Source organism: Vicugna pacos, chromosome 18, assembly GCF_048564905.1.
Source record: "Vicugna pacos chromosome 18, VicPac4, whole genome shotgun sequence".
Taxonomy (NCBI): Eukaryota; Metazoa; Chordata; class Mammalia; order Artiodactyla; family Camelidae; genus Vicugna; species Vicugna pacos.
Window position 1 is genome coordinate 4,028,862 of NC_133004.1, and position 12,613 is coordinate 4,041,474.

The 12,613-nt window shown below is 41.4% G+C and overlaps 1 protein-coding gene across 1 annotated transcript in view; it reads left to right on the forward strand.

Annotated features, from left to right (window-relative positions):
* The window catches only part of LOC140686868 (trafficking protein particle complex subunit 9-like), a 30,674-nt gene extending 20,448 nt beyond the window's left edge, over nucleotides 1-10,226 (forward strand). The window contains exon 3 of the mRNA XM_072942046.1: nucleotides 9,779-10,226. Coding sequence (XP_072798147.1) covers nucleotides 9,779-9,958 — 180 coding nt within the window. The 3' untranslated portion in view covers nucleotides 9,959-10,226. The remainder of the gene's footprint in view (nucleotides 1-9,778) is intronic.
* Nucleotides 10,227-12,613: the final 2,387 nt, after the last annotated feature.

Below are 12,613 nucleotides of genomic sequence, written 5' to 3' on the forward strand. Positions count from 1 at the left end.
AGCTTGTTAGCCCAGCTGGGCTTTTCCTTCACTGTGTCACTTATCTTTCCTATTTTTCTTCTTTAAGTATTTAATCCAAATTTAATATCAAGGTTTTTTGGAAAAGAATTTCTCTTTCTTTTCTTTGGGGCTCTTTTGGGGTGGTAGGTAATTAGGTGCATTTATCTGTTAGTGGAGGCCCTGGGGCTTAAACCCAGGACCCCGTGCACGCTAAGCACATGCTCTACCACCAGCCCTATCATCTTTTTCTTTTTTCTTTAGCTGCCAAGAATTTTACAGGTGAATTTCTAGTCGGCCTATAACACTTGCCCTGACTTCATGGAATCCATTTTTATGACTTTATCTCCCCCTGGTATCATTAAAGCATTGAATCTCCATTTTCTCTTCACTCAGTTTTGCCTTTTTGTTGTTATGGTTGTTAAGCTGTGTTGAAAATATTTGATTAATTTCTCTTTTAGCAGGAGGCTCTAAGTAAATAATATGTAAACAAACAGCACACTTAAATGGTTTTATACATTCTAAGCTGTTTAGTAGTTATTTAAAAACCGAATTGGCTATTACAGTGATAAAATTTTTAAAATAGTTTTTAATTATTTATAATTATATAGCTGATTTAATATATGATATATGTTTCAGCTGTACAATAGATGCTACATTTACAGTTACTGAAAAATATTGGCTGTATTCCCTGTGTTGTATGATACATCCCTCTAGCGTGTTTACATTTCATGTTGCAGTTTGTATAAGAAATTTGGGTAACGCAGAGTCTGGGACGTGGATGTGTCTGACCCAGTTTCACGCAAACCCTGCCTGTCAGAGCTCAAGCCCTCACAACTGTCTGCAGGGGAGCGAGTGGAGGCAGCTCTCATCAGCGCTGGCACCACCCTCTGAGTGGCAGTGACAATACTGACTGTCTGTGGACGTGCAAAATGTTGTTCCAAAGCTTTACATGCATTTCTGCATTTAACAATTAAAGCCCTCCTGTGAGGAAGTGTTTTATGTTTTTAATGAATAATACATTTTATTTTGATATTGATAGAATCCAAACCTACGGAAAATTTACAGGAGTAGTACAATAAACACTTAGATACTGTTCACCTTAAAGGGCACTATTTGGCCTTTTGTGTCTGGCTTATTTTAGTATAAAGTTTCAAGGTTCATCCATATTGCAGCCTGAATCAGTACTTTATTCTTTTTGTTTGATAATATCCTTTTTCTTTTTTTTCGTTTTTGGTCTATTTAAAAATGTTTTCATTGAAGTCTAGCCAGTTTATAATGTGTCAGTTTCTTCTGTACAGCATAACACTTCAGTTAAATAGGAATATTCGTGTATTCATTTTCATATTCTTTTTGAACATAAGTTACTACAAGATATTAAATATATTCTCCTGTGCTATACAGTGTAAACTTGCTGTTTATTGTATACATACTCAGCATCTGCAAATCTTGAACTCCCAATTTATTCCTTCCCACACCCTCTCCCCTCTGGTAACCATAGTTTGGTTCCTGTGTCTCTGTGTCTGTTTCTGTCCTGTAGATAAGTTTATCTTATTGTTTCTTTGGTTTTTTTGTTTTGTTTTGTTTTGTTTTGTTTTGTTTTGTTTTAGATTCCACATGTGAGCGATCTCATATGGTAATTTTCTTTCTCTTTCTGGCTTACTTCACTTAGAATGACATTCTCTAGGTCCATTCTTGTTGCTGCAAATGGCATTATTTTATTATTATTTTATCGGTGAATAGTAGTCTATTGGACAAATATACTGCAACCTCTTTATCCAGTCATCTGTCACTGGACATTTAGGTTGTTTCCATGTCTTGCTATTGTAAACAGTGCTGCTATGAACATTGGGGTGAAGGTGTCTTTTTGAATTAATGATCCTTTTGGATATATGCCCAGGAGTGGGATTGCTGGGTTATATGGGAGGTCAATTTTTTGTCTTTTGAGGAACCTCTATACAGTTTTCCACAATGGCTCCACCAAACTGCATTCCCACCACAGTGTAGGAGGGTTCCCAATTCTCCGCAGCCTCTCCAGTATTTATTCTCTGTGAACTTCTCAATGATGGCTATTCTGACTGGTGAGAGTTGGTACTTGATTGCACTTTTGTTTTGCATTTCGCTGATAATGATATTGAACATTTTTTCATGTACCTATTGGCCATATGTATGTCTCATTGGAGAAATGTTTCTTTAGGACTTCTGCCCATTTTTGAATTGAATTGTTTGTTTTTCTTTCTTATTAAGTATAAAAGCTATTTACATATTCTGGAAATTAAGCCCTTGTCAGTTTCATTTATTGCAAATATTTTCTCCCATTCCATAGGTTGTCTTTTAGTTTTGCTTACTGTTTCCTTAGCTGTGCAAAAGCTTGTATGTTTAATTAGATCCCACTTGTATATTTTTGCTTGTATTTCTATTGCTTGAGTAGACTGCTCTAGGAAAACATTGCTGAGATATATGTCACATGTTTGCCTATGTTTTCTTCTAAAAGTTTTATAGTCTCTTGTCTACATGTTTAAGTCTTTATCCATTTTGAATTCATATTTGTGTATGCTGTGAGGGAGTAGTCTAACTTCATTGATTTACATGCAGCTGTTCAGTTTTCCCTACACCATTTGCTGAAGAGGCTGCCTTTACTCCATTGTATGTTCTCACCTCCTTTGGCAAAGATTCAATGACCAAAATTTGTCGGACTATTCTTGGTAATTTTGTTTATCCGTTCATTGATGGATGGATATTGTTAGTAACTTTTGGCTACTCTGAATGATACTGCTATGAATATTGATGTGAAAGATTTTGCGAGAATATGTTTTCATTCTGTTGGCTGTACAGTTGGCCCGCCACTTCTGTAGTTTCCTCTTCATGGATCCAGATGGCTGATTGTAAAGGGACTCGAACATCCTTGGATTATGGTATCCAGGGTGGGGTGTTCCTGAAAGCAACCCCCCGAGGATACTGAGGGATGACTCTATATGTAGGAGTGGAATTGCTGAGCCATATAACTCTAATCTTTTGAGGAAACACCAGGCTTTTCCAAAGAAGCTGCACCATTGCCGCTTTCCAACGGCTGTGTATTGAGGGTTCCCATTTCTCTGCCTCCTGACCGACACTTGTTATTGTCCAAGATTTGATTATAACCATCCTAGTGTGTGTAAAATGAGATCTCATTTTGATTTAGATTTCGCTATTGATGCTGAGCATCTTTTCATATGCTTATTGGCCAATTGTGTATCTATTTAAATCCTTGGCAAATTTAAAAATTGGGTCGATTTTCTTTGTATTGCTCAGTTGTAAGCATTTGTTTTATATCCCGGATACTAGCCTATTATTAGATATATGCTTTGCAAAATTTTTCTCCTATTCTGCAGACTGTCGTTTCACTGTAATTTTTTTAAACATTAAAACAATTTCTTTATAGGGGAGGTAATTAGATTTTTTCTTTGTTCTTATTTTTGTCTAGAACGCACTCTATCACTTGAGCTACCCCCTTCCTCTTTCATTTCACTTTCTTGATTATGTCCTTTGTAACAAATGGTTTTAATTTTGATGAAGTCAATTTTATCTGCTTTTTTTTTTTAATTACTTGTGCCCTTGGTATTGTATCCAGGAAGCCATAGCCTATACTACGACCACAAAGATTTATACTATGTCTTCTTTTAGAAAATTTATACATTTAGTTTTTACGTTTCTGTCTGTGATCCATTTTGAATTAATATTTATTTGTTATATAAAATACAGGGGTCCAGATTCCAGATTCATTGTTTTGCCTGCAGATACCCAGGTGTCTCTGCACCATCTGTTGAATAGACTATTCTTTCAATGGAGTGTTGTTGGCAAATTTGTGGAAAACTGACTGTAAATGTAAGTATTCCCCCTGGATTTTTTATTGAGTCTCATTGATTTATGCTTCCAAACTTATGCCAGTACCATAATGACTTGAGTACTATAGATTTGTAGTAACCTTTGAGTGAGTCCTCCAAATTTGCTCTTCTTTTACAAGATAGTTTTGGCTGACCTGGGCGCCTTGCATTTCCATATGAATTTTGGGAACAATTTTTCAATTTTTAGAAAGAAGTCAGCTGGAATTTTGATAGAGATTCCATTAAATTTGTAGATCACTTTGAGGAGTCTTAACATTTTTGACAATATTGTATACCATTCCATGAACATGGGATGCCTTCAATATATGTAGATCTTTTAAATATTTTTTGGTGATACTTCAAAATTTTCAATGTACAAATCTTGTAAAATTTTGTTAAATGTATCTCTCATTTTATTTTTAATGCTGTTGTAAATGGAAAGGCTGAGCTTCCTAAGGGTGGGACTATATATCAATTTATTTATTTCTAGGATTCCTTCACAGCAAATACCCTAGGTTTGTATTTGCTACATAAATCTATCCACAATTCTTCCCATCCCTGTGTTATAAGAAACCAAGACCTAGGTTAAGCTGCCTGAACACCTATGTGGACGTGAGAAATGAGACCCTTGGGTGGGGCTTTGTGCAGATGATACTGAGGTTATTCAGGGTGGTTCATCTTAATTACTTTTAAATAATCCTTTCAGTGTATTTAGTCAGATACATTAAGAACATGCCCTTTTGATGTGCAGAGGATCTAAGAGTAAAATTTTCAAATAATTTCTAGTGTGTGTGTTGTACTTGAAACCTAATTTGCATCAATCTTTGAAGATTTATGTTTCAGGAGCTTTGACTAAATAATACCTGTCTTTATTCAATAGCTACAACTAAATGCTCAAGCAACATGTAAGAGTTTGAGCAAACTGCCCCCACCCCGTAGTGCTGGTTGGCTGCAGCTGTAAATGGAGTCAGCGTTTACCTCTCCCAGTACGCTTATGCTGATCTGCTCAAAGCGGTTCGCCCAACAGTTTGTTGGTGGTCTTATGGACAAAGCCATAAAGCAGTGATTGAAGGTTGCTAGAATGGAATCTATTTTTATTAATATTAAGAAAGCACATATTGAGTGCTTACTGTATGTTGGGAATTGTCCCGCAGCCTCACATGAAAATTATTTCTCTTAAAAACTCTCATAGTTCCTTGTTCTTCGCACTTTACAGATAAGGAGACTGAGGATTAAGTCTTCTCTCTTTTGTGGGGAGCTCATTATCAATGATGGAAAGTTGTAAAGAAAAAGATATTGATTCATCCTGAGAAAACATTTTTCTGAGAGTCAGCATTGAAGAGGGTGACCACTGAAGAGGGTGATCATTGTTTGAGTGAGACGAGCCCCGGGTTGAACAGAATCAGCATCCCTGTCTGCACACGGCACATGTAGAACTACGTGGTGGGTGAGGTGGCGTGGCTGAGCAGGGAACGCAGATGCCGGGCCGTTGGGCTATGCTCAGGCCCAGTGGGGCATTCTCCTAAAGGCAGTGGACCATCATTGACAGATTTTATGTAGGGGAGTGGGGTGCTCTCGTAGGTCACTTTTGTCTTGTAGAATGCTTAGAAACATTTAGAAGGCTCGGCAGGAGATGATGTGATGAGTCAGAGTACGGTGGCTGTGAGGTGTAGCAGTGTTCAGTTTTCAAGTGATATTCAGTCCCAGGTTTGTGGCTCAGTAGCCGTGAAACTTTGGATGACGCACTCAAGGAAGTGAAACAATTTACCTAATCAATTGAAGCAATGATGTACCGACTTCCCAGGACTGCTGTGGAAATCCAGTGAGATAACGTGTGCACAGTGTGCAGTGTGGTCCGCAGCACAGAGTCAGTGCTGAGTGAGTGCCAGTGAGTACATGGTAGGTCAGTTGTGGGTGGTGGGACTTGGTGACTGAGGATATCTGGGCCCTGAAAGAGGGGTCCAGTCACAACTGTGAGTGATGGGCCTGAGCTGGGAGAGGCAGGGAGATCTTGCCCCCAGACCAGGGGCCTTGGGCAGGACGGCTATTGGAGGAGCACCGTGAAGTCAGCTCTTTACAGGTGGAGTTGGAGGTACCCTTGAGATATCTAAGTGCAGTGTCACGAGCTCACAGAGGAGGTCTGGGCCCGGGCTGTGCATTTTCCTATAATCTCAATCCCTGAGGACGCCCAGGTATTGATCACTGAGTATGAAGTCATACTTGACAGGACAAGTGAATAGTAGTATCATCTCTGTCATCAAAGCTCACGTCTCTTTATTCATCACTCACTTTGCTAATTGGGAACTTACAGAGCTCACTTCACCGCCCTTTCCTGGGATCAGGCTCCACAGAAAAGAGCTGGTGATTCTCCCTCTTTTCCAGAAGAGGACACATTTAGCTGGTAGACTTCTATACCTCACCAGACTTAGAATTTTAGTTTGTTGGCTTAATTCTATTTTCTGTTGGCCATCTCCTGACAGGAGAGACGTTTTACCTCATGGTCAGGTTTCAATTAGCTGTTACTGAGAATTGCTGATCTGATCCATAGTGTATGTATTCTATTAACTTTGTAGAGTACTTATCATTTTTCTGTCTTTGCCCTTTAATATTGTTTGCCCCTTCAATTTTCTATCCTATTTGGGGCCTTAATTTATTTTTTAATTAAAAAATGTCTGTTAGCAGTTAAGAAAATAAAAGCAAAGAAAAGATGCACATGATAGCTAAATTTAGAAAATATCTATTATGCTTTCTGTCTCGGGGATGGAGGGTTCTAAAAACTCGTGAAAACCTTCATTACATAAGTTCCTTAAAATGCATATTAAGAAATAAAACCTTCCTTCTTCATCTTTCAAGCTGCAAGGCTAATTGTCAAGAAAATGAGGGGAAATCCTCAGAAGCCAAGACAAACCAGAAAGTAGGGATTCTGGGAGATATGTGTGCCTTAGAAGCCCTGGGGTGCAGGTTGGCTCCTGAACTGAGATTCAGTTGCCCTGGCAGGAGGGCAGGAGGTGAGCCCGAGGCCTCTCACACTGGGTGTTGGATGGCTGTTCTTATGTAAGGCCAAGTACATCCTGAGAATCCTGCTTTACAAAAGGGTGAATTTGAAATAAAAGAAAAAATACATTCCTCAAGGCAAGGAAATAAGGAAAGTCAATTTTTTTCGAAGAGGGGAAAAATAACATATACAAAGTAAGGATTTAGTTTAAAGCTGTTATGGCACGAGAGTGACCACAAACTCCTGATAGAAAATCTCAGCTCCTCCCGGAAAGAGAAGTTGTGTTTTGAAGATTCAGTGGACTGCCATTCCGAAAAAGGCCTCCAGAGTCTTCTATATCAAGATACTGGACCCAAATACCTCCCTTCCATGGTCTCACTTAAATAACCAGAAAGGTTTTAAAGGAAAGAAGCAATAATCATAGTTCTATTTATTGACATTATTATATGCTAGGAATTCAGAGGTGACTTTGGAGTTGTCTCCTCTTTTATGGACCTTACTTTCTATTTGACATAGTTTGGGAACTTGGTGGAGGGTGTTGTTGGTCTGTTGCAATTAGCCAGGAGAGGAGATTATGAAAGCAATGAAGGGTGGGTGATATTTTTAGCTGAGGACAGTCCTGTTCAGTTGGCTTGTAATTGCAGGCTCGTTGAGTTCTCACTGGAGGGAGTTGATCTTATGGAAGATGGACTTAACTCAGGCCTCTTCAGAATGGACAAGTGAACCTGGAGAAAGACAGTCAAATCTGTGCAGGCATTAAAGTCCACGTGAACGTGCTGTATCCCTGAGCCAAAGATAGGACAAGTATGCAGCACTTCTTGAGGACAGAGGAGAGGCTTTTAAGGTTCTCCAAGAATGAATCCCAGGGAACCGTGATGGCCAGTTGTCAAACTGTGACTTTGCTCTTTGGACGGTGTACCAACCAAGGGTATTGGCCTTTTATATGTTTTCATTTCTCTTTAATACATGTCAGGTGATGAGGACGTGGGCATAAACGTTTGATATCTTGTCGAGGTGAGTCTTGGTAGCTGCCTAGAAGCGCGGCACAGCTACTGGTGCATCATACATCTTGCCGCCCATCCCGCTCCCAGGCTCCGTGATCACGGCAGAGTGGTTCCTTATTGAGCTGTCCGTCTCCTCTGTGACATCGTAACCAAACAAAAGGCTGGAGCGTATTAGCTTGGCTTTGCTCTTTTCCATCCTTCTCTTCTAATGATGATGACTGGTAGTGGACCCAGTTACGTTTGCAGATGACTTACAAGTAGGGCTGTCAGTACAAACCTTGTAATCCCCACTGTGTGATCTAGAGAAGAAAGTTACATTCTTTCCAAATTGTTTTGATGCACTTATGTGGGAAAATGATGTACGTTTGAATGTGTATTTCCTCTCTGAATCATCATGGCTAGAGATGAATATTTGTAGACACGGAATGAGTTTTCTGTATTTGAACTGTATGGTCCCCTAAATTCTCCCCAGCTTTTTAAAGTCATCACTGGAGTGCTACCTCCAGAGTGCCCCAAAGTATCCACCACTGCCTGCTCTTCGGACACTGTGAGTTTCCAAGTTGGAGAAGGCTGCTGGCTGGTAAGGCATTCTCTGGCACATCTCTGGTTGGGTGATGTGAGCTTAGAACACAAGACTTGGCAGACAGTAACTAACCACGATCACGTCCATTTCTGGAACACTCATGGAGGATTTTACACCTATGCTAGTGGAGTACGTTATTTCATTTAGTTTTCCCAACAATCATAATTAGACTTTATCACCTGCATTAAAAAGGAAACTGTCAAAGCGAGTGACGTGCAGACTTTGGACTGGAACACAGGTCTTTCTGATCCCTGTCTCTGTTCCCTCCCCGGCCTATCCTTCCAAATGGCCTGGAGACTCTTCCTCAGTCTTGAGTTTCCCGCTGATGTTAACACTCTCTTTGTTTCTGGAGAGGAAAGCAAGTCTAAACTTCCTTTCCAGTTGGAAATGGAACGAAGAGTTAGCGTTGGAAGCCGGGAGAGTCTGTCCTGTGAAGAAGCGCTCTCCGAGCCACGTCCACTGGGACGTCACGTCCCTGTCTGGGCCCCTTGCTCAGCCTGTGCACAGGTGACAGCACAGATGGGCTGAGCAGTCCTCCCGGACAGAGCAGTGGGTTGGAAATGAGTTTGGGGATTTGGTTTCATTAGATAGCTTCCTGAGGGTCTTCGCCTGGCACTTCGAGTGGGAGCATTCCCTGTCCCACAGACTTGTGCTCTGGGTCCGTGCAGACCTGACGTGGCCTCAGCCTGAGGCTCAGGGCCCGTGGTGATGAGGAGCATTTTAGTCCATGGTCTGCCAGAGGCTCTGACACTTCTGGTCTGTGGGAATTTGTCCAGGATGATAATAATTCCTCCCCGAGTTTCAGATTTCCTTGCCTGTGAGCCGGGTAGTAATAGTTTCTGAGATGATTGTAATGATTCAGTAACGGGTGCAGCGTGTGCTGGCAGGTAGCTGGTGCTTAAGGAGAAGAAGTCGCAGTCACACTGTCAGCTTCTCACTGTGCGCTCTGTGCTTTGAGAGGTTGTGTGTTTGGTGAAAGTCCCGCCCAAACCCTAGGGTCTAGATGAACTGTTGTTCCTTTTCTTTCCCTTCCTTTTCCTCTTTCCCTTCTCGGTGTCCCATGTTTAGGTAGGAGATTCCTCTATTTCAGGGAATACGGGCCTTTCTAGTAAAAGGACAGGCGGAACACGGAGAGGTGGGGCCCGGAGGGGTCTGGAGCTTCTGCACAGCGCTGCTTCCCTGCATTTCTGCATCCGGTCCCGTCAGGGCACTGAGTCAGCCTTCCTCTTCCTTCCTGTGTCATCGGGTCTCTGTTTTATGGGAAAATCTTTTTACGTGTCTTTTTTCACTGACATGTTTCTTTCAGAAGCTTGTTGCTTTTCTCCCTGTGCTTCAGCGTTCCGAGGAGAGAATTCAGCAGTGCAGCCTCCTCTCCGAGCTCTATGAGTTGATCGGCTTCCACTGCAAGTCCGCCTCCTTCAAGCGGGTGGCCCCCTTGCGGCGCGAGGCCCCCGGCATCCCGGAGCCTGGCGGGAAGGCCTGCTCCCGCCTCCTCCTGCAGACGGTTCCTGGCTAAATTCTGTCGCTGGACCTGCAGGACTTCAGCAAAGGTGTTGGAACTAAAACATTGCTTCAGTCTCATTAACCATGCCTGGTTTGGGCCCTGCTGTCCTGTCTCATCAGGGTGAATTTTGATTCGTTTAGAACAGGGCTCAGCAGACTTTTTCTGTCAAGGGCTTGGGAGTAAATATTTCAGGGTCTGCAAACCTCCCGATCTCTGGTGCAGCTGCTCAGCTCTGCTGTTCAGACGCCAGAGCAGCCGGACAGTCCACACACCCACAGAGCTTTATTAACAGCAGTGGCTGGGGCTGGATAGGGTGTATGAACTGTAGTTTGTCCCCACAGCCTCCTCACTATTGACACCTGCACCAGAGCGTGCATTTGTGACAATGGTTGAACCTACACTGACAAGTCATCATCACCCAGAGCCCATACTTGACACTCGGATTTACACTTGGTGGTGCGCACTCTGTGGGTTTGGACAGATGTGCAATGACATGTATCCACCATCACATCATCATACAGAGTCGTCTGTCTTAGTGACCTTAAAATGCTCCGTGCTGCACCTCATTCATTGCTCCTTCCCCTCTAGCCTCTGACAGCCACTGATCTTTAAGTCTCTGTGGTTTTCCCTTTCCCAGAACACCATACAGTTGCAATCAGACAGTTGCAGAACCTTCCCAAATTGGCTTCTTTCACTTAGTAATATGCATATAAGGTTCCTCTGTGTCTTTCCATGCCTTGATAACTCATTTCATTTTAGCACCCAATAATAGTCCATTTTCTGCATGGACCACAGCTTATCCATTCACCTACTGAAGAACAGCTTAGATGCTTCTGAGTTCTGGTGATTATGAATAAAGCTGCTATTTACATCTGTATGCAGATTTGTGTGTGGACATAAGTTTCCATTTCGTCGAGTAAACACCAAGGAGCACATTTGCCGGATCATATGTTAGGAGTACGTTTAATTTTGTAAAAATTGCCAGACCGTCTTCCAAAGTATCTGGGATATTTTACATTCCCACCAACAATGTATGAGAATTCCTGTCGCTCCACAGCCTCACCAGCATTTGGTGCTGTCAGTGTTCTGCGTTTTGGCAGTTCTGACAGGTGTGCAGTGATACCTCGCTGTTTCAGTCTGCATCCCCTTGATGACAGATGCTGTGGAGCATCTTTCCATAGACTTCTTTGGCATCTAGATTTCTTCTTTGATGAGGTGTGTGTTCAGGCATTTTGGTCATTTTTTAATCAGGTTATTCATCCTTCTTGTTGAGTTTAAAGAAATTTTGGTATATTCTGGATGTCAGCCCTTTATCAGTGTGTCCCTGCCCTTCACCTGTAGCACCGGAGTTGTCCTTTGGGTCTCAGTGGAGTGTCAGATCTTCAAAGAGATTCCCTGTCTTCCCTCAGCCTAAATACTGTCCTTGTATTTTTCACTTTCATTGACTCATTTTGTTCTTTTTAAATAGCATTTCCCATAATTTGTAAGTACATTAAAGAGAAAAGGGCAATGATTGAACACCGCCTGCCCCACCAGGCTGTGTGCCCTGTGAGAGCAGAGGCCCTGTCTCCACTCACCGTTTCCCATGACAGCACATGGCACATGTCCATGTAAAAGTGTGTAACGTGGGGCCAAACCTGATGAGCAGCTATAACGACATGTGTTGGCTGCCATTTATTGAGTAGACATTGTTTCTGATTTTAATTATTAAATCACATGAATGAAACTTGTTCGTTTTGAAAAACAAAACAACAAATCTCACCTCCATGTGATTGGTACTTTCTACTTCGCCTTCTGACCCAGGAGGGGATGTTCACCATCATTTTGTGGAGGAGGTTGGGGAGGTAAAGTAAGAGAGTGAGATCAAATAAAGTAAAAATGATAACTATCAGTTGGCTTTATTTTCACTAAGACATAAAAGTTACTTTAAACCCTATCTCAGCTGTTGTTCTGTTGTTTTATACATTTCTCATAGAATTAAATGGAAGCCCATTAAACCCTGAAATGAAAATTGTGTGCTCAGGTCCTGAAAAGTGTTTATGTTTAGTTCTTTAAATGCAAATTTTCCCTGCTGGTTACAGAAAGTCTAGGCGGGAACACAGCCGTGCGCTGTGTGTGTCTGCCTGCTTCACGGGATGCTCAGTGTCATTTTCATTTTCTTGGGTTGCAGTTTATGACGGTTTTCCATAAGATATATTGTTCAGCCTTTTCCTGAATGAAGGATGGAATTTTCCACAGAAAATCTTATGAAAGAGAGTGACAAGGCACATGGGTTTCCCAAAAAGGAATAGCTGATGTAATAAACCCTCACTATGGTGAACTTTTTTAATACAAGCCAGTTGAAAATTTTATCACTAGGTCATATGCCACAAATCTGTCTTAAGAATAAAAAGATCCAAATTTTATAGAAGAAGCAGTTTGAATCAAGTAGAAATTATGATTTGTACACTATTTGTTGGTGGAACTTATACTCAGTCTTATCATAATTGCCTGTGGTAGGAACTGGATCATTATTTATTTATTAAAAATAAAATCCACTAGGTGCTATTTGCTCCATTCTTGATGCGGCAGTGCTGAGGTTAGTTAAGTTCGGCTATTTAGGATTCTTAGCTAGGTTTTCCGGACATTGATTTCAGCCTCTTTATCTTTTCTGCAACCTATTCTTTT